The sequence below is a fragment of the Alternaria rosae genome (assembly GCF_020736505.1).
Source record: "Alternaria rosae strain MPI-PUGE-AT-0040 chromosome Unknown BKA58scaffold_2, whole genome shotgun sequence".
Classification (NCBI taxonomy): Eukaryota; Fungi; Ascomycota; class Dothideomycetes; order Pleosporales; family Pleosporaceae; genus Alternaria; species Alternaria rosae.
The window spans coordinates 2,827,882-2,849,659 of NW_025763571.1; the positions used below are offsets into that span (position 1 = coordinate 2,827,882).

The 21,778-nt window shown below is 51.5% G+C and overlaps 6 protein-coding genes across 6 annotated transcripts; 5 read left to right on the forward strand and 1 right to left on the reverse strand.

The window, feature by feature from the left end:
* Positions 1–1,163: 1,163 nt before the first annotated feature.
* Positions 1,164–9,486, forward strand: BKA58DRAFT_418033 (transferase family protein; the record flags this gene model as incomplete). Its single annotated transcript, XM_046172658.1, has 8 exons — positions 1,164–1,599; positions 1,652–2,037; positions 2,098–6,012; positions 6,129–6,442; positions 6,645–8,336; positions 8,589–8,653; positions 8,814–9,241; positions 9,448–9,486. 8 exons carry the CDS (start codon positions 1,164–1,166, stop codon positions 9,484–9,486), a joined length of 7,275 nt encoding a protein of 2,424 aa, XP_046029353.1.
* Positions 9,487–10,040: 554 nt separating this feature from the next.
* On the reverse strand, positions 10,041–11,357 carry BKA58DRAFT_398568 (uncharacterized protein; the record flags this gene model as incomplete). Its single annotated transcript, XM_046171495.1, has 1 exon — positions 10,041–11,357. The coding sequence occupies one exon, from the start codon at positions 11,355–11,357 to the stop codon at positions 10,041–10,043; it is 1,317 nt and encodes a 438-aa protein (XP_046029354.1).
* A 527-nt stretch (positions 11,358–11,884) lies between these two features.
* BKA58DRAFT_97126 (SET domain-containing protein RMS1) lies at positions 11,885–13,911 on the forward strand. The gene is made up of 4 exons (XM_046176308.1): positions 11,885–12,173; positions 12,229–12,836; positions 12,892–13,128; positions 13,183–13,911. Exons 1-4 carry the CDS (start codon positions 12,032–12,034, stop codon positions 13,621–13,623), a joined length of 1,428 nt encoding a protein of 475 aa, XP_046029355.1. The 5' UTR covers positions 11,885–12,031; the 3' UTR covers positions 13,624–13,911.
* Positions 13,912–16,215: 2,304 nt separating this feature from the next.
* BKA58DRAFT_309324 (uncharacterized protein) lies at positions 16,216–17,664 on the forward strand (the record flags this gene model as incomplete). Its single annotated transcript, XM_046167236.1, has 2 exons — positions 16,216–16,501; positions 16,580–17,664. 2 exons carry the CDS (start codon positions 16,216–16,218, stop codon positions 17,662–17,664), a joined length of 1,371 nt encoding a protein of 456 aa, XP_046029356.1.
* A 66-nt stretch (positions 17,665–17,730) lies between these two features.
* BKA58DRAFT_309608 (class I glutamine amidotransferase-like protein) lies at positions 17,731–18,508 on the forward strand (the record flags this gene model as incomplete). Its single annotated transcript, XM_046167255.1, has 3 exons — positions 17,731–18,211; positions 18,268–18,395; positions 18,443–18,508. Coding segments are annotated over 3 exons (675 nt in total), but the record flags the coding sequence as incomplete, so codon positions are not given.
* Positions 18,509–19,416: 908 nt separating this feature from the next.
* Positions 19,417–20,950, forward strand: BKA58DRAFT_418037 (uncharacterized protein). Its single transcript, XM_046172659.1, has 2 exons — positions 19,417–20,646; positions 20,794–20,950. Exon 1 carries the CDS (start codon positions 19,648–19,650, stop codon positions 20,590–20,592), a length of 945 nt encoding a protein of 314 aa, XP_046029358.1. The 5' UTR covers positions 19,417–19,647; the 3' UTR covers positions 20,593–20,646; positions 20,794–20,950.
* The last annotated feature ends 828 nt before the right edge of the window (positions 20,951–21,778 follow it).

Sequence of the window (21,778 nt, forward strand, 5' to 3'; positions counted from 1 at the left end):
GGATGAAGGTAAGACTGTACAGTTGCCGTCAGCTTTGATACTCCCACGATACTGTATTGCTTACCCTATTTCCTTGGCTTCCAGATCTACCTCGTATTGAGCCGTTCGCAACCCGCATGTCTACCTGAAGGCAGTGGCTCGACGGAGCTATATCGCAACATCGTGTAAGCTAGGGATGATTGGCATTGACGCCGCTCTGACCCACCTGTGAGCTCAAAGAGTTAGAACGGCGGCTGTGGATTCTACAATTGCCTGAAACTACGCACTAACATTGGCGGATGAGGAGAATCGTTGAGGTCATGTTGAGAGCATTGGTAATGTTGGTGTCAGCACACACAGATGCGGACGCGACAAGGACTCGCTGCGTTTAGTAGGTTAGTAGACTTCGCGCCCTCGAGTGTTAGTTGTGATCAAAGGGTGAGAGTAGGCCGTATTGAGCATGCGCCCGAACGTGTGGCGGCGCGGGTGCAATGGAGGAGAAGCTTGGCGGCGAAGCGCCATGAGTGAGTTTCGCGCTCGGACCGCTGCCAAAAAAGACACTTGCTGCTTGGCACCCCTCTTCGAACCTCACCTGGGTAGGCAGGGCCAACGCGCCATCACACACCAACTGACCCGCGTCTTCGACTGCCACGCACTCTGGCCTTCATCCAGCTTGTCGATCGTGGGATTGGGCGTGTCGTCTGTCAGATTGACTGTCTTCAACGACACAACTTGGCCGGATTAAACATGCACACTAATCGTAGACCCTCCACCTCCAGCTAGCGTCGTGAACACAATCGCGTCAACGGCAGGGCATTCCATCATACCAACGCTGTTCATGATTGCCATGACTCGCACGACGTGCTGACTGTATGCTGCCTGAGAATATGCAACCCGGTGAATGTCCGCTCGCCTCGAATAACCTCATATTACCTCAGCCGCCCCTGCAATGCCGGAGCTCGGACTGTATTTGCGAGCCGTTGCCGACACAACACTGCCATCGTGGCTTCCGTCAGCCTTCGTTAGGCCTGAAGGCTCGTGTGGCAATCCCCCATCTTACCTGCTTACCCAACGCAACCCTGACCACTGTCTCATCCCAGGGTCTTTATATGAGCGATTCCAGAACCCGAGGGCAGCCTTTGCTCACCTTCACAGACCACAAGTGTTTTGATGTCTCACTAACTATGGTGGACATGACGATACGCCTCAATGGCTTGACTGGCAACAGCTCCAACGGCCTTGGCATCTCGCTCCAACCCACAGACCCGTCGATTCATGGATCGTCTTCCGACGTAAGACTTATGTCGACCAAGATCTTAGATATCATTCACGAACATGCCCTCAACAAGTTCGATGATTCGAAAGAGCGCCTAGCGGCAGGAACCGCGAACTTCCTGTCCGTAATCGACCGATTCGTTCTGGCGGGTGAGCGTGTTGAAGCATGCTTGCCGGCCTTCCCTTTCAAGTCGGCCAACAAGGTTCACAAGGTGCTTGGCTCCCTTCCGGATAAGGCTGAAGAGCTAGCGCTTCAGCGGCTGAACCACATGTGCGCAAGGATCAAGGATGTGTACAAGCCCGGAGCAAGAGTCACCATCATATCCGATGGTATCACTTACAACGGTATGTGTATCTATTCCCGGTACGAACAACCTCCACTGACACGTCAATCAAGACTTGTTATCAATATCCGACCGCGAAACATGGATCTATGGCGAGGCTTTGCGGCAGATGGCAGTGGAGAAGAAGTTCACGTACGTTGCCTTCTCTCGCCTGAAGGATATACTAGACCTTCCACTCCCAGACAAGTTGCGAGAGATCACCTATGTCGCCAATTGTACCAACTTCAGGCGACTGCTTTTGAACAAGCACGGAAGGCCGGATATCGATATCGACAAAGAGATCAAAGAGAATGCGGATACGAGACTCACTTATCTCGGCTACCGCAAGTTTCTCGAGTCTGATCTGAAACACATATTCGTACTTGGAGAGAACCGCGGTAGCAATCAATACAAGAGGGACGTCAAGTATCTCGCCAAGCAGATGCTGTACAGAGGATACGTAAGTCCAAATACCCTTGTTCTGTGTTGCTGAGCTATGAGACACTGACACCACGTACAGGCTTATGCGGGAGCTGTCAAGGCAGCCTTCCCAAACCATCTGAGGTTGTCGATACACGAATCGATAGGCGACCACAAGATTTCGATAAGCCTCCTTAACACCAAAACAGGCTACACCACACCATGGCACTGCAGCGTAGCCATGCTAGCCGATGGAGAATGGGTGAGCGCTCCCAAGGGCGAGTTCGAAAAGGACCAGCGGCTCGAGCTGATATACGAGAATGGTCGGCCAAGCTACTTCAAAGAGAGGAAACTGCAACAAGCGGATATGCCATGGATCAATGAGGCAAATACCAGCTATCTGCAGGCTCGCAGCCTGTTTAATGGCACAAAGAGCGGATATTCATCACCGAGCGCGATGTCAATGGTTAGTGGCGCGTCGACTCCACCGACGTCTTTCGCACAATCGCCGCCACGTTCTCCACCACGCTCTTCACCAAAGATGAAGTCCTCGGAGGCATCATATAGAAACAGCACCGAAGAAGAGCCGGCCTATGGCCGCCGTCTTATACCTCAGATCATGGACCAAGTCGCGAAAACTTATCCCAACCGTGTCGTCTTTTCCATCGCAAAACCTTTTGGTGCAGGTCTGACATTCCGAGATATATCGGCGCGTGCGTTTGCGAATGCCGTAGACAAGACAGCCTGGTGGCTTCACGGCCAGATTGGCGAGTCGACATCGGTTCGGCCAGTAGGCTATATCGGGCCACACGACCTCCGACATGTCCTCCTTACATACGCGTGCGTCAAGGTGGGCTACGCCGCACTCAATCTTTCGCCCAAAAACAGTGTTGAAGGCGCCTTGGCCGTGCTTGAAGCAACTGACTGCGAGATCTGGGCCAAAGCAGGCGAAGTGCAGGCAGTACCTCTGGTGAAGAACTTCCTGGAGAGACGTTCGATGAAGTTGTTGGAGTTACCAGTTTTGGATGACCTCTTGGATGCCGATGACACCAAGCCCTTTCCCTACAACAAGTCGTTTGATGCGGCGGCCTCAGATCCCTTCTGTTATCTTCACACATCGGGTTCGACGGGTGTGCCAAAACCTATTCCATGGTCTCACAGTCTGATTGGGACGATGGATGCGATTCGCCTACTTCCACCTGTTGACGGTGATGAGGGAATGGTACCGTGGACGTCGGACTGGAAGGAAGGAGACCGGATTTACTCTTCCTTTCCCATGTGTCACGGCGCTGGCATCATCATGAACATACTGATGCCCATATTCTTCGGTCTGCAGGTTGTCATGGGGCCGACAAACGTTATACCCAACATGTCGCTGGTAGATAACCTCGCAGATAGCGCGAAGATAGACATCTGGAGTATGGTACCATCACTCGTCGATGAGCTTGGAGATACGCCTGATGTGCTGGCCAAGCTCCATGCATCTAAGTTCATCTGCGCTTCCGGTGGCCCAGTCAGTCCAATCAGTGCTGGCAAAGTTAACGACGTCATCAGAGTGCTCAACTTGACGGGAACGACGGAGGGTCTCTTCATCGGCAACCTGGTCGTTGACAGGGAGGACTGGTTCTGGTTCGCCTTCCATCCGTACTCCGGATTCGAGTTCAAGGAAGTAGAGCCTGGTATCTACGAGCATTGGGTGCACCGCAACGAACATTCGTCGTTGTTTCAAGGCATCTTCCATACATTCCCAGACCAGACATCTATCAACTTCAAAGACCTCTACAAGCAGCACCCTACCAAACCCAATCTTTGGGCCTTTACAGGACGCAATGACGATCTAATCGTTCTGTCCAATGGCTACAAGATCTTACCATTGGAGTTCGAGGCACTGGTTGGAACACACCCCGCGATTGAAGGCTGTCTTGTTGTAGGGAGCCACAAGCGCCAGGCAAGCCTTCTCATTGAGTTGAAGGATACTGCGGCCAAGAGCGATGAAATCATGGACAGTATCTGGGCTACGATTGAAACGAGTATGTCGGCAGCTCGACACACAGTCAATTTGACACGCGACTACGTCATTTTCGCGCAACCAGCTAAACCCTTCGTCCGGACAGATAAAGGGACCGTCAAGAGGAAAGCAACAATGGCGTTATATAACGACTACGTCGAGCGGTTTTACAATTTCCAGAACGAAGAGAGGTCTTTCATAGTTGATAGTAGCTCCACATCAACGTTGCAGCAGTCAGTCCGAGAGATACTCACATCCTCTCTTCCAGCCATCTCCAATGCCACTCCAGACGATGACCTGTTCGCTCTCGGTCTAGATTCATTGGGAGTGTCTGCGGCCGTTAATGCCATTCGAACAGCTATCACGGGGCTGAACAAACTTGCGCCCCGTCATCTCTACGCCAATCCAACCCTGGCCAATTTCACCGCCGCTCTAGAGCCAATGATCGCTGGAACGAAGAATGTTGCCAGGTCAGATGACGATCAAGAATCAAAACTGCAGCGCATGGTCGCTCAGCGAAGAGCGTGGCAGTCCTTCCGGCTGAATCCTTTCGACTACGTCAATCCAAATCACTACATGGGCCTAGTGTTTTACTTTCCTCTAAAAGGAGACGCAACCTTCCAAGAGACGTTTGCAAACATGCAAGCAGGACTCAATCGAACCTTCGAGCTCATTCCTGCTCTTGGTGGCAAGATGATCCGATCGTCCAAAGACGAGATTGCATATGCGAATGGCGACCTCATCGTTTCCGTGCCACCCTTTGGCCAACCGGCTCGCGACCGGCTTGTGTACAAGGATCTATCTGATGTGCTTCCGACATTCGAGACCCTACGAGAAGGTGGGTTCGTGCCTTCAGCCTTCAAGGATGAGTTGGTCCTGCGACAAGATACCTTCCCGCAGCTACCCGCAGACATTTTTGTCGCGCAAGCCAACTTCATCAAAGGCGGTTGCATCCTCGCTATTGACCTCAACCACTGCTGTCTTGATGGCGTAGGTGCGATCATCGCAATTAAGGCATGGGCCGAGAACTGCAGGTACCTGCAAGGGGACTCGTCAGCAACGTGTGCGTGGTACGATGCGGAGAGCTTCAATCACAGCCTTCCCGAAGTACTGCACGATCTGGAGGGACATGCGCGTTCAGTAGATGAGATCGACCCTGATGTCTGGGGCTTACTTCCATTTCTTCCCCCGGACGATGTCATTGCGAGGCATGCCTCCAGGCCAGCAGGGCCTCTGGGCCGACCACCACAATACCCGCTGCACTCGATATGGCCTTTGACGGCTGCAGAGAGGAAGATGGATACTACCCTGTTCCTGATCCCACCCGAGAAGGTCGAGCTGCTCAAAGCGGACGTCACAAGCGATCCGGCTGCTAACGGCATCACTACGTCCATTAGCGATATGGTACAAGCCTTCTTCTGGCGCTCCGCATTACGAGCTCGCTACGCTGTAGCCAAGGCCGATGGTCGACAGTTCAGCCCCGACGACTGCTCCATTCTCGAGTTGCCAACGGACGGACGACCATACTTCTCCTCCCTCTTACCCGACTCGTACATGGGCAGTCTGCTCACGCTCAACCGAACGAGCATGCCAGTAGAAGAACTTTGCGCCTCCACCACGAGCATTGCAAGTATCGCGCAGATGCTACGCGCGTCTGCTGCGCGCATGACACCGGCACTGATACACGACGCTTTCACCCTCTTGCAGTCACTGCCAGATCACAGCAGGTTCTCCACAGCCAACATGGGTCTTGACCACATGCACGCCATGATCTCGAACATGATCCTCTTCCAGATGAACGAAATCAGCTTTGGTGATACCTACTTCGCCAACGGAGGTTCGCCGGAGACCATGAGACCGCAGCTGGAACGCGGCAGTGGGCGCTTTAGGTTCCTAGTGGTTTTCCCACTGAAGGCCAATGGTGGCGTGGAGTTGGTGTTGGGGACGTTCCCCGAGGAGCGGGACATGCTTGCACGTGATGAGGAGTTTACAAGATATGCGCAATTGGTTGATGTTGCTGCTTGTTGAACCAGGCGAGGCTGAGCGTTCTGAGATGATTGTGGTGGAGTATGGTAGCTATTGCACGTGTGATTTGACTCTTTACCTTATTCGATTGCGTGCAGTGTCACCTTGGAATGCAGCATCAATGCCAGAAAGACGCGGATGCACTCACCGCCCAGCGCTATGACATTGGTGAGCAGATCCATGCAACAGTTTTCAGCAGTACAATGCAGCCCCCAAATGCATGTCAGCTGTGCATCTTGTACCCCCACTCTTGCGCATCAGCAAGGTTCAGGGTTTCGGGCCATAATGATCGCAAATATGCTCTTCGCCCAGCCGCTTGTGCCACCTGCATGTCATGCTCGTGGTGTGACGTCTACTCGGTGAAGGTGTCAAGTCAGCTTAGCACAAGAGATCGTGGCTTGCTCACTCGCATGTGCGCTCTGACCCCAACCAGTTGAGCTGTGGGTGTAGTCAGCCACGGAGCTGTCTCTACACGGTCGACTTTACTGCCGCCGATACAAGCACCCGACTCTCCTATGACCGCAACTTTGCAACATGCATCCTTCCCGCGCGTCGATCGAAGAGCCTCTTCTCTCCCCATCTTCTCCAACATCCATCTTTGCCAGGTCTGCTAGATCCAGTATCGACGACACCCACTTTCAACATCAGGAAGACCCACCAGCCAATCATGACGTCTCCTTCACCGCAACCCAACCAGGCGTTCTCGCCATTGAAGCTACAACAGAAGAATGGACAGGGCACTCCCTCACAACAGCCTACATAATGATCTGGCTTATCTACTTCGTCGAAACGCTGCTCGCCGGCACCACAGCAGCGCTCATACCATACGTCACATCGGCCTTCTCCATGCATTCGCTCACGCCCACCGTCAGCATCCTTAGCAACGTCGTTGGCGGCGTCACCAACCTGACAATCGCAAAGATCATCGATGTCTTCGGGCGACCGCATGGTTTCATTCTTTGCGTGTGTCTCGGGACGCTGGGGTTGCTCACGATGACGGTATGCGAGGGCGTGGGAATGTACGCTGCGGCTATGATCTTTCATATCGTGGGAAACAACGGGGTGCAGTATATACTGTCGGTGTTCATTGCTGATACGACGAAATTGGAGACCAGGGCGCTGATGCAGGCGCTTATGAACTCGACTGGTCTGATCACAGGATGGGTTGCTGGGCCTCTGGCGCAAGGGTACCTTCGTGGCTTGGGATGGAGGTGGGCGTTTGGTATGTTTGGTGCGCTTCTTCCGCTTGTGACGCTGCCGTTCTTTGGGCTGCTGATGTGGACCTATAAGAAAGCGAAGAGAATGGAAATTGTGCGCGAGCGCAAGAGCGGCCGCGATGTGTTGCAGTCTGTGATACACTACAGCCGCGAGTTTGATGCGCTCGGCTTGTGCTTAGTCTCGGTGGGCGTTACTCTTTGCCTGCTGCCGTTTAATCTTCACACGCTGGCGGGGCAAGGTTGGTCATTATCGATCATAGTCGGCATGCTCGTACTTGGCCTCTGCTTCATTTTCGCATTCGTATTGTGGGAAAGGGATTTTGCGACAATCCCTCTCCTTCCATACAACTTGATCTTGGATCGAACCGTCTTGGGCGCATGTCTACTATGCACATGTCTTTTCGGAAGCTTTGCCGTATGGAACAGTTATTTCGGCTCTTACCTACAGGTAGTGCAAGGTCTCGGCGTGGAAGAGGCAAGCTATGTCGCGCAGACATATACCGTGGTCAGCGTAGTATGCGCCGTCTTCGCTGGCTACTTAATTCATCGAACCGGTCGCTTCAAGCGTATGTCGCTCGTCGTCGGTATCCCGCTCAGCATGTTGGGCCAGGGTCTCATGATCTTCTTTCTCGCTCCTGGAAACATCAGCTACATCGTGATGTGCTCCCTCTTGGTCGCCATATCGCAGGGCGTTCTCGTCGTCACTGATGAGATCGCTATCCTCGCCGCAGGGTCGCGCGAGCACGTCGCTGCAATGCTCGCCATCGTCAGCATCTTCGGCAACATCGGCGGTGCTATTGGTCTGACTCTGGCCACCTCAATTTGGTCGGACACACTTCCTAACCGACTGCGGCAATACCTGCCCGAAGAGACGTTATCAGATCTTCACAAGATTTTTGGCGACATGACCAAGCAGCTGTCTTATCCGATCGGTTCGCTGACGCGCATTGCGATTCAGCATGCATATGAAGACGCGATGTCTCGACTTCTACTCGTGAGTGCCGGTATTTGGATATTCGGGGTTTTCGGAGTGTTGATGTGGCGGAACATCAATGTGAAGCTTGTTCAGCAAGACAAGGGCCATGTCTGGTAAAGCGGACTGTTGGCGGGGCTGATATAATGCCCGAGGAAAATAAGTAGATAAGAACGAAATCTAATACCGAGTCTATGGCGCGTATTGGAAGGCATTGGTGGGACAGCTTGCGCGTGACGGACTTGCGGAATTGGACGCTATTCGTTCGACATTCGGAAATAGATGCTCCGTGATACAGCTGTTTCGGACTTGGTTGACATATTCCAAAGCTTTCTGCAATAACTCTACGACACTACGACTCACGATAGTTTGAGCCTGTCGAATGAGACTGCGCTTCACCGAGGGCGACATATACGTTTCTGTAACTTCTGCTGTCAGTATCAACCTGGTATGGAGCAGCAAAAGCTATGCAACACTCAAGACAGCCACCGCAGCCTGCGCCAAACGCACAAACATTCGAGGCGCTCTACTGCGCCGAATTTCAAGCCTATTGACTACGGAGCGATGACCGCGCTTGCGCAAATTGCTCGAAGGTTGCAAGGCGTGGAGCAACAAGCGTCCGCTCTGCCGTACCCGTTGGTTCAGCACTATCCGAGATATCCCGGCGAGTGTTCTTCTGGAGATCATTCTTACAATGCAGGAGCCAACTGGGGAGAATCGCGAAGCGGATTGGGCTTCAAGGCCATTCGAGGATCCGTATAGCTTTGTCGAAGATACCCTGTCCGCGGACATACCTGAAATTAGCCGTATCGCAGCTTCTGAGACTGTGCGCACGGATCGTGTTCATTTCATCTATCACCCAAGCGAGGCAGTAGAATCTCCATGGCCGCAGCGTCGGCGAAGATTGGGTACGGCAGTGAGGGATACGATTGCGCGACTGCTCGGCAGAAGAGACGGAGATGAACGTAGCAACCAAGCAGATACACCGCAAGCTGCAAGACCCGAAGGCGTTGAAGGACACGTAAGGCTTGCAGGGTCTTTAAGACCAGTGAGAGTAGTAAGACCATGAAGAATCGCAAGAATGCTGGGATCCCCAAGACAGACAATAACAATTGGACCTGGTAGCCTTGCAATGGAGGCTAGTAACATACATGTTCGGGCGGCAAGTGCTCGATCTGATAGCTTCAGTACCTCGAGCAGCTCTAGTTTCTCTACTACATGTCGCAGAAAAGAGCATGTCTTTTTGGGTGGTCTGCGGCGGAGTAGACAACGTACCGGAACCGGGGGGACTCTTAGGGACTTGTGGACGATTGTCCAATCACTCGAGCCGGCCGATGGCTTGATCGTCATTACCTGTGAGCGTTGCGGACAAGCTAGATCAACATGATCAGATCCGGGCTGTTGTCGGCGGTAAAGTCGTATAATTCTACTGATTACTGAATAAAGTCGATTCATGCACTCCTTTCTGAATGTCTCGCGATGAACGTGTATATTGTGTGATGCAGTTTGGTGACTTCATGCGTGGCAGCGACTTCGGAGGCTCGACGTGAGGCGCAAAACGATGTATGACCCCTCTTCGCATGGATGTCCGTTTGCACTTCCTTACCGACGTGCGCACTTGTCGAGACACTTATCAGATCCAACATGCCCAGTTATCCTAGGCTGTACAAACTGCTTCGCTGCTGGTGTGATATGCGAACGGTACGAGGCGGAAAACACTCATAGATAATAACTTTTCTCGTACGAGGTCTATTTACGTGATTTTGAGTCTATTTTAAAAAGCAGAACTATAGCTCTGATATATACTATCCGGGCTTTGTTTAGTATCCACACCACGTTGGGTCCATCATATTGTTGAACTGTTCCCAGAGCCCACTGTCTGCCCCCTTTACCCCTGTGTTCCATGCCTCGTCGTTTTCCAACTGATGAATCCAACCCCGCTCTAGCTCCCGTCTCTTCTCACCCCCTTCCTCATTCCAATCGTTAAAGATCTTCCCAAGCTTCTTTCTTCTTGCTTCCACCTCTTTTGTTAGGTTGTTCTTGCGTTCTTCGAAGTCATGTTGTAATGCGCGGGGTAGAATCTCAGGTTGTGCTATGAACATGTCAACCCTATGTGTCTCTGCGGCATGCTGCGTCCACTGTCCAGCTTCTTCGATGTAGACATCGCATCCAAACATAGGACAATAAAATGGCTCAGGATTCTCGTTGCCGAAATAATGTCGATCTAAAGCTTCGATTGCGACAGCCCCGAGGCCTGTTAGTTGCAATTGGATCCTCTGTTGTTCATGCAAGAGTCCGTTGAATTCACCAACTGGCCCATAAAATCTTTTAAGAGGCATGAGAACGGTTTTGCGTTGGAAACCAGATGTAGTGATTTTTCTCCATTCGCCGTTATCTGCGAGACGATAGAGCACTCTGTGGCAATTCTTTGCAACAGGAGGCGCAGTCCGCTCTCCGCCACCACGGCCTACCTCCACTAGTACGAAAGCCGAAATCTCGAGGTCAATTGGGCATGTCTCGACAAGTACCTTTAGAGAACAGGCAATAGGCTCATCGTTTTGATATCGAATGCTCAGCGATTCCCAATTCTTGTTGACAACAACCCTTTTTGCGCGAGGAAATCTCCTTCGAAAGGTCCTCCAAAACTCTCGGGCCTTGTCGTAATTAAGCTCTAATACATCGTCTGGAATAGGAGCTAGCTTGCAATCAGAATACAAGTCGTACTCGATCTCCACATTTTGCACGCAAGCCATGAAGGACGGGTCGTAGCATGTATAGCCTGGGTGCCCACCTCCAAAGAGCCAGTGGGCTTCGATGAGATAGTATGTATCCGGTTCTGACCAAAATCTTTTTGCAGCTTCGATGCGAAGCATGGGTGTGTGCATCATCTGATAAAGCGTAGGGACAGAACAGAAGTCCAAGACGCGCAGTTGAAGCTCTGTGGAAAGCTGGCTGAAGCGTGATGACAGGGCGGCTTGGGATGAGGTACAGGGTGGAGCATTTTCATATTTGACGTATAAGTGGAATGGGATGCGTCCTTCGCCGTCGATTGTGATGTGGAGGTCCCAGTTCAGTGGCTTCGTCCATGGAGGCTTCGATAGCGTGTCGAGTAGATTGCAAACGCCTTGCACCCACATCTTGGGCTGGTGATTGAGAGGTCCAGCGGACGCTTAAACCAAGGTCTTGCACTTGTCTTGTACGGTGCTCGTGTCCGGGGTGAAGGTGTCACGGCCATCGTTGCAGACTTGCCAAGAAGCCAATCTGGCTTGGTTCTTATCGATTGCAGATCACAGACAGTAGTAAGATCCGTGCATAGTGACACGTCCCGGGTAGTAATCTGTAATGTGCAATCAACAAGAACTAAGCGAGATCAGCTTGCTTATTGGCAAGTCTGCATCCAGATGTCGTTGATCGTGCGCCAATAACGACAGCGCACGTGATACAACGGGCAGCCTTGCGCATTGACAGTGGCACAGCAACACGGGGAGGGTGTTGATGATGATGCGTGGCGGCGAAGGCGCATTTGCTTCGTGCGACTAGACTATTGAGTATCACATGATCTGTACGATTTCTGTAGATGAATGCATGCCTTGATGGGTGTTGGTGTGGTGCAATGACGAAGTGTGTTTGGGCGGTGACGCGCTCGGTGTCCGGAGTTATCATCATCTCCGATATCACGTTAGTCGCGTCTGATTCTGCACCCACCAATTGCGCCAACGCGACTACCGTCCACGCGAACAGAGGCGCGCAAGCCCTGCAACGTCGCCCATAACACTAAGTCGTGATACTAAGACTAATTTTCCAAGTCGGTATGTCGCGCGCACAAGCTGATGATGAGTTCAAAGGAGCTACCGATCGCTTTTTGGCGTGGTTCAAGGCCGGCGGCGGTGTCTTTCGAGACGACCTGCTGGAGATTCAAGATTTGAGAGACAAGGACGCAGGCCGAGGGATTAGTACGATCTCCAAACACCAGAAATACCTGGAATCATGTGTACTGATGATGCACAGTCGCGAAGCAAGATATACCCCAGGACACGACGCTTTTCAGCATCCCTAGAGACCTGATCATCAGCGTGGAGACTTCCGAACTCCCTGGTAAACTGCCAGAAGTCTTTGACGCGTTTGTTGGTGGTGAAGGCGACGATGAGAAAGAACCCCTCGACTCGTGGACGTCCCTTATATTGGTCATGATGTATGAGCATCTACAGGGCGATGCATCACACTGGAAACCATATCTGGACGTACTACCACACACGTTTGATACACCCATCTTTTGGTCCGAGGCGGAACTCAAAGAGCTTGAGGGAACATGTCTAACAGCCGAGAAAGTCGGAAAGCAGCAAAGTGATGATATGCTACGATCGCGCGTTGTTCCTGTCATTGAGCAGAACCCCGCGATCTTTTACACGGAAGGCGCTCCAAGGTCAAGTAGTGAAGAACTTCTTGATCTTGCGCACCGCATGGGCAGCATAATTATGTCTTACGCTTTCGACCTGGATAACAAAGACGAGGAGTCCGACAACGAAGAAGACGGATGGGTCGAAGATCGTGACGGCACCACTCCTCTTGGAATGGTACCCATGGCAGATATACTGAATGCGAATGCCGACTTCAATGTGAGTCGCATGGCAGCGAGGACGCACACTTCACTGTGCTAACAGCCCCCGACAGGCACATGTCAATCATGGCGACAGTCTCGAAGTTACGTCTCTTCGATCAACTCTGCCAGCTGGGTCGGAAGTTCTCAACTACTACGGTCCATTACCAACGTCCGAGCTACTACGCCGCTACGGCTACGTAACACCTGAACATGCCCGTTACGATGTAGCGGAGCTATCTTGGAGCCTCGTTCGCGCAGTGCTCATTGAACAGCTCACAGTGCCAGAAGAGGTCGTTAGCAAGGTTGAAGTATGATCATGACTGTCACACTTCCGACGGGCGCATGAGCTGACAGTGACCCAGGCAAAGCTTGAAGAGAACGAAAAGTTCGAAGAGTACTTCATCATCGAGCGCGACTCCGGCGATCCAGACTCGGAAGGGCAGCTCACGTATTCGGCTCAGCTGCGCGAAGTATCCCCGGAGCTGGAAGAGCAAGTGAAGGCTGTTTTCAAAGGCATCAAGAAGCAGAAGCCAGAGCTATTCTCGGAGAAGCGGAAACGCATTGACGACTACCAAACGATCGTGGAAAAGGCCTTGATCGCAAAGCTTGCGACATATTCTACGAGCGTGGAGGAAGACGAGACGCTTCTCAAGGGTGACGACCTGGCTGAGCGCCGTCGTATGGCTATCACGGTTAGGCTCGGTGAAAAGAGGTTGCTTCAAGAGGCTCTGGCGCTCCTGCAGCGGAACGAAGAGGGAGAGATTAAGACGCAGACTGGAAAGAAGACGAAGCAGAGCGCATGATGTATGCATCGAACTTGGGGAAGGGTCGTACCGTTGTCGCATTCGCCCATTCCCCATCAAACACACGAATCGCACTCCTCATAACTCCTTCGCATCCCACTCACTATGGCGAAAACTATCTTGTTGTCGCATCTTGTTGCCCTACCAAACGGATATTTATTGTTGGCAGCGTCGGCTGCCATGCAGCGCATCATGCTGCAACCATGACATCACACACTGGGGACCTCAAATCGCAATGCGCAATTGTCAATAATCTCTGTTATGACAGCAGTAGAGCGTCGCCGTATTGGAATGTTCAGGATGCCGTTGCTGTAGTTCACTGTATCAAAGCTCGGATTGAGATGCGCGCTGGACGTTACGCAATATCATCACTCCAGCCCAGCATTAATCTTCATTACCGCCAAGACAGGTTCGCATCATTCACTCGCTCGCGTCATGTCTCAAAGCGTCGATGCTGACAATGCTAAGTCGCACGGCACCAGCGCTCGTGCAGTTCTTACAGTCTCGAATGACAACGTGTTAGAACCCTAACCCTGATCCTAACACTAAAAATCGCTTAGGATACTGCTTTGTCAATGGGTCTCTCCCAGCGTGGGGCAGCTTTGTGCGGCTTGAAGCGATCACGCTCAACGCCCGTCATGCCACGCTGCTCATTTTGCAATCCCGTAGACTGGCTATCGTTTTGTGGAACGATGGCGCTCCTACAGATTACTCACAGTCTTTCGCGAGATGTCGCGTTTCGTGATCTCAATGAATTCTTCGACTCGGATCAAGTATTCCCAAGTTATACGCGGAAAAGGTCGAGGCCTTCTCGCTTTACCCTGCAACCTATTGCTACTTCTAATTAGCCATGGATCGGCCCTATTTCACGTTTCCCTCCGCTTTTGGGCCCGCTTGCAACGCTTGGAGAAATTAGCGAGTCATCGTCAAATTTTTCGCTACTAATTCCCTATCACGTCCATAGCCAAGCGCAACTGGAGACGTGAAATGTATCGCAACACTGTTTGCACAACACTTCTTCTGATAACATGTAGCCTAGGAAGGACTGCTGCGTACAAGATGATCTTGATCAGGATTTCCTTCGCGAGCTTCGCGCACTGAGCCCAGCATAACAGAACACGTTTCAATGCTGAAGTAAGAATCTTCTGTCATGACAGCTCCCTCTCAGACCATCTGCGTCACAGGTGTTGCGGAACATTTGGGATTCATGCTTCGTATACCCAGTTTTCAAGGTTGTGAATAGCCGTTATCTCGGCACGCTCAGTGGCGCTTGCAAGCGTTACGTGCTTCGCTAGCTTGCTCCCGCTATCCACGTCGGAGATCTCCACTTCTGAATCCAACATGTTCCGTCAGTGCGACCCTTCGAAAGATCAGGCGTCCGGCTCTTCCCGTTTTTGACGCGTAAACAGGTTCCTGACCTGGATCGTCGTACGTTTGCCCTATTGTGTCGCAAGGTATCTCGTCTGGGCTCATGCAGGTGACAGATTGAAACGGCGGTCCCAAACTTTGGATTGCAGGAGCTGTGACAGCGGCAGCAGCCGTGACGTACAGCATGGCAAGAGTGCCTTCCTCCACGACACTATTCCGCGCTTAAGCTGTGCACACAGTAAATACATACGCAGTCACTTGTGCAGGTGATGGAATGGGCAATAACAACAAATGGCTCTTCAAAATAGGGTGACCTCCTCGGCATTGAGCTGCATTCGCTAAAAACTGCCGATCGCGTGGCTGCACAGACCTGCAGAAGGCGCATGGCAACGGACGCTAAGATGATGCCAGCGAATGAACGCTGGCCAGAGCCTAAATTTCGCTCGCCGTTGCGTGGCCTCCTCGGTACTCGGTACCCATTAAGCCTATTTGGAAAGTGACAGATGCACGAGCTGCTTGCGCCATCGACCTAAAAGCGATGTCATCATTGACAGCTGATTCTATGAGCTTCACCTAGTAGTGTTTGAACAGACGCTGAAAAGGAACATAGTGCTCTGACTTGCATTCAAATGAGGCAAACGTACCGTGACTGACAATCTTGCTATACCGATGTCGGGTTGGTATGCATGCTCACATCGATCAGAATCTATTCTCACAATGATTGAAGCCTTCTCGTTCTGCTTCCTCACGATGTGAAGTCTCTGTCTACTCTCGCAGAAAGAACGATGTGCTATAACTGTCTCGAATATATAAGAGATTCATATTTGCTGGAAAAACCATGCAGTGCATGAATGTGCGCCAGCCACCTACTACGCAAGCTTACCAAGGCCTAGCCAGGTTCTCGGCGGGATCATCATTGAGGACTACGCGACGCCGTTAGATTGACGGCGTCCAAGGGATGTATGCATGCGAGGACACTACCAGCTACTCAGCTCTGTATCAGACCTTTGCCGAGGTCGGCAATGCCGTTACCCACTGGCTCGACTCATGTCTCCAGTGGCGGCCTGATGCAGCTGTCATCACAAGACTTAGATCAGAATGGACAAAATGAGCAGCCGAGAGGTAGAGCGCTGCGAAATATATATTCAGGGCTCCAAAGTAAGGCATGCCCGTTCGCTATATCAACGAAATAACGAGTCGCTTCCCCGTTTCATCTACGCTCACATGCCCGGCGGTCCACATCCTCCTCTATCGGTCGTTGCCTCATGGCCGGCTCCGAACCTGGTTAATCCAGAAGGGAGAGGCAGGGTGACGACCATAATTGCGGGTGTCCTGTCACCAATCACCTTCTTCGTTATATTCGCAAGAATTTGGGTCCGATTCTATCTACAGCGAAATCCGGGCTGGGATGACTGGCTTATGATAGCTGCCCTTGTATTCTCCCTACTTCCAACTAAGATATACACGCACTCACCTTTAGTAGCCATTCATCATTGCCTTAGCCACTCTTGTACCATATAGTAAGATTGTGTGATACGAAAATCAATAGTCACTGCTAACGCCTTACAGCGGCAGACGCCTATCACAGCGGGGGTACATGTATGGGACGTCGATCTCACCTTATTCACAATACAGAGAAAGCTCATATTAGCGATAGAGATGCTTGTCATTCTCGTTGGAGGGCTTGTCAAAGTCTCTATTCTACTCTTCTTTCGTCGCCTAGGTTCACGCGGTGTCTCGAAAGCCTTTCGGATTGTCACCTGGACTGCAATTGGGGTCCAAACCTTATCCACTGTCGCTTTCTTCGTCTGTCCGTTTTTTGTCTGTCGTCCTATGTCTGCTTACTGGGAGCAGTCAGATGTCATCAAGATAGCAGAAGGTGTGAAGTTCAATTGCTACGACGAGGGCGCTGCCATAGTCGCTGCCGGTGTGGTTTCGACAGTGCAGGACGTGATTACCGCTCTGTTGCCAAACTTCATATACTGGAAAGCACAAATTCCGATTCGCCAAAAGGTGGCTCTGATGGGAATATTTGCTACCGCCTATGGGGCTGCCGCATTTGGGGCATTACGAACACACGCAACCTGGGTCCTATTCTATGAGACCTACGATGTCTCCTGGCAGCTCTGGGAAGTCTGGAATTGGACACTTCTTGAGGCTCATATCGGCGTCATCTGTGCCAACGCACCAGCGCTCAAGGCCTTTGTGAAACAGTACCTCGAACCCCTCAAGTCTATTACACCGAAACCTCGAGAATGGTTTTCGCCAGCCAAGTCCTCGCATGCACAATCGTCGCAGACTAAAAGCAAAGTGGAAAGCGATCCGTCAAAGAAGTCCAGGAAGTTGAGGAGGAATCCTTATGGACACCATGGGTACTTCTCCCAGCCAACGGAAGTGACACAACGGTCCGATGATGAAGAGCTTTTCGGATGCGAAGGGATACGAGGATCCTCATCAGACACCAAGCAAGGCTCAACCTGTAGCGATCGACAGTCTGCGAACGACGACATTGAACTGGGCTTAGCCACGCCTATCGCAACCTACTTAGCCCCGCCTCCCCAGCTCTACCGAGGGAGTCTGGGAAGTGTTGGCATGGTGTCAGTGTACATGTACGATCAGAACGAAGGAGATGGGACGGGTGGAGACATGAGATACATGCGAGCTAGGTTATAGCTTCATACCAGGAAATTCTCACCGTAGTATGAAGCCTAGGACACTCGATATGCTTGATGCTCAGCGCTGATATGGTCGATACAGCTCTCGGCCTTCAACAAGATGACCCTTTCCGTCATCGCCGAAGAAACTGGCCTGGTCCCTGCTGGTATGCAGCCCTACGGCCCTGACGACTTCAGCGCGCCGCCAACCGACTTTGGACACGTCATCGCGCCTCGCGTTGAGGCTACCCACAACTTCAAGAACGCTCCGGCGCTTGACATCTTGTTCGTGCCCGGTGGCCTCGGTGTCGTGACGTTAGAGCAGACGAACAACACTAGCGTGGAAGACTTCGTCAAGTTGCGATATGCGTCCCTCGAGTACCTGGTCGGCGTGAGCTTCGGCGGTGCGACTCTGGCGCGCTCTGGTATTCTGGACGGCAAGCGAGCGACGACGAACAAGTCTGGGTGGATTTGGATAACGGAGCGCGGTCCGAACGTTACGTGGGTGCCGCAGGCACGCTGGGTCGAGGATGGCAACATCTGGACCACGTCAGGAACGGCGTCTGGTACGTTTGGCGGAGAAGCTCGTATAGCGGTGATGGCGCATTAGCTAACAACGTAGGTCTCGATGCTACATATGCCCTATTTAGCAGACTCTACGGCGCGCAGCCGCTGAATTACATGCTGAATGTGATTGAGTATGCTCCGCATATAGATCCTAGTTGGGACCCGTATGCGACGGCTTTCAACGTGAGTGTAAACGGGAAGATGAGAAGCCACGCTGACGAGACCTACAGGTGTCCAAATCGAATAACTCGACATGGCAGAGTTGCGTCAACCCTGTACCGATGCCTGTGCGATAATTTCATCGTGGTAAAACGATGGTGAATGGGTATGGAACCAGTTGTCTGCGACCGGTGTATATGGTTTCTGCGGTAGCAGGCATTGATGCTGGTGTTGATGTTGGTGTTCCCGTCGTGTTCATGAAGATGTGATGCAGAATGGTGGGCCGTGTACGTAAGCTCGGCCAGCGACGCAACCTGCTCGGATGGTCATTGCTAGTTGTAATCCATCGCGAGGCATTGCGTCGACATCTACCAAAGTCTACTTCTCTGTCAGATGGATGCACTCGAATTCGCAGGAACTTTGCATGTCTCTCATCGGTCGTCAGAGCGTGTCGAAGACAAAGCGCGTCGTGGACTGCGATGCGCGACTGCACGTGTTGAAGCACTCCGAGGCTATCGGCGGTAGCAGCCGCCGACATTGGTGGGCTGCCTCAGCAGGACTCCCGCGGCGAATTTTAGCGGCACCACGTTCCGACTCGCGATACCATTGATCTCTCTGCACCTTCGCACCATTCTCCACGACGTCCCCAGGGAATATCACTCCAATAAACAGATGCGTGTATCCGCAATAGTCTTCTCTTCAAATCTTCATCAAGAGAGGACTGCCAGCGCCCGTCGGTCTTGCAGCAGCTCGGGAGCGAGCCCGAGTTGAAAAAAATAGGATGTAATGCGTGCAACGACAGTATTGGAATGAGAGCACTCCTGAGACTTCGATCACCCTGGCTACGATCGCGCTACAATGTAGACCCCAGTTTGATCGCATCATTTGTGTTTATGACAAGAAGGTCGAAGTTCTTGGTCGTCATTCCTAATGTCGTTCAAACCAGGTTTTGATGGCCGTATCGCACGTGTGAGATCGTGTAGTCAGTGATTAGCAGATGTTCGTCCGGCCTGATATCGGAAGATCGCCCCGCTCCGCGGGCACGGCCGTCCGTTTGCAGAGAGATGGCGCTATTTCGCCGCTTGAGTAGTTACTCTCACTCCGCTTCCGCTCCTAAGAGCAAAGTAGTAGTCGGACAAACTGCGGCGCAACTCGAACATTTGAGGTCTCGGAACTTTTCATATTAAAGTTGCATCGAAAGTCGCAACAATGCAGATTCCAACAAGCTATCTTCTCTCGTCTCATCTATCGTTCAATACACGCAATCGTTCCAGCTATGTCGCCGTCCTTCCTCATTGTTGGTGCAACAGGAAACACGGGTCGTGGGGTCGTGGAACTCTTATCAGACACCATTCGAGCCAGCTCAACTTTCTCTGAACATCGCATCATCGCTCAGACACGCTCAGCCAACAGCTCTAATGCTAAGGAGTTCGCGAAGCTATCCAACGTCGAAGTTGTAGAGCTCAACTGGCCTACAATTACATCTCAATGGCTCCGCGAACATGGAGTGGAAAGGGTGTTCATCGCCTCGCATAACCAACCCAACCAATTCGCTGAGGAGTCAGGTTTCTTCTATGCAGCTCTTAAAGCTGGAGTGCAGTATGTTGTGCGAATCTCTACAACAGCTTCAAACGTACGTCCGGATTGTCCAGCATATTATCCACGTCAACACTGGGCTATCGAAAAGATGCTCGAGTCTTCGGCTTACGACAAATTGCACTGGACCTCTCTCCAACCTAACGTCTTTCTCGGGATGTGGTTGTCGTCCGCTGCCGAGATGATAAAAAAGGTGCAAAACGGGGAAGGAAAACAGGACACACTCCGACTTATGAGTAACAAAGACAAACCTGTCGGAGCCATTGAACCCATGGACGTCAGCGTGGTTGCAGCGAAGCTAATACTTGAGAACGACACAGCAAGGCACAACAAAGCAAAATACGTTCTGAATGGCCCAGAAAGTATTACCGGCGCTCAAATCGTGGCGATGGTAGAGGAACGTATCGGATCGAAGGTTGAACACGTTGCTTTCAGGGACAACTCAATGCTGGATGAGTTCGCAGCGGCATCCCCGGAATTGAAACATCTGAGCGACATGATGAAGGAAGCAGCAGATGAGACATTCGACTCTCCTCTTCCGACTGTACCAACGAGTCAGGAGATTCTTGACTTTGCACCACCAAAAATTACTCCAGCCAGTGTTCTGGAGCAGCTACTAAGGTAGATCGAGGTAGCCACAAAGTGAAAACAACATATAACAATAAGAATCGACATAGAGGTATTATCTATCATTCTACATATTGGAATGTGCTCAGTGCAAGAGCGTTGACTCCCCACTATTCATGCAGCGTCATCGAAACTGATGCCTGCTTCTTTTTCTTACGCGTTTTCTCAGCCTCTCAGTGTTTATCTGACGAATTACTAGAAACGAGCATTCTCGCGGGCTTTATTGCCATTTCAGACACTGCGACAGGCTGTACCAATCCCTGCCACTACATTTTTAACGTAACTCCTCGTCCAATCATACATGTTTTCCTTGATCGCAGGGGTTGTGATGCACATGCATAGGGACCAGTAAGGAGGGCTCTGTCAGCTTAGGCACCCACCCAGCGAAACATCTCCTCAATTTTAGCTCCTTACTTTCTACGATCTTAACCTCATGCAATTGTTAGACTGAACATGATTTCCAAACAGACTGCATATACTCACCACCACGATAACCCGAATCGTTCAAAGGTTGGCAAGCCCTTACATTTGTTCGACAAATTTCGATATCAAACATCGAGAGCGAAAACGCCTAGTCGCAACGACTCAGCCGCAAGAGAGGCGTCCTGAGAAGTCAGAGCTGAATCGATAGCCACTATGACGCACATATCTATGTTCTCTATTCCCTTACTAGATTGATCCTGCTCTTCAGACATCTTACTCGAGTATGACCGATAATGCTCTATGAAGTAACAGTGTCCTGTGTTCTACATCACCTCTGCACGGACTCCTTCTGCAGCAATCTTGGAAGCGCTATAGAATGATATTTTCTCAACACCACCCTGGATGCAATCGAAGGTTCTACGTTATATATATGCTCTAAATGCTCACTGCGCTCCAGTTGCCTTGAAAATCTACAGAAATCTTTAAGGAGACGTCCATGGTCATTGAAGCTATTCTCGGATAGCTATTGATGTTTCAAGCAGACATCAAGCAGAAACCCTACCAGTGCTACTGTGAGAAAAACTGTACTCTACGAGATCTTCTGACGCGACATACGCGACAAGGTCATTCGCTTTATAGTAATGACGGCACGACAAATGTAATCCAACGCAATACAGCGATTGGAACCCCCCACTCACGGTGCGCAGTTTCATGATGAGCGAACACAGCCCGGGGAAACTGAGGATACACCCGCTGCCGCG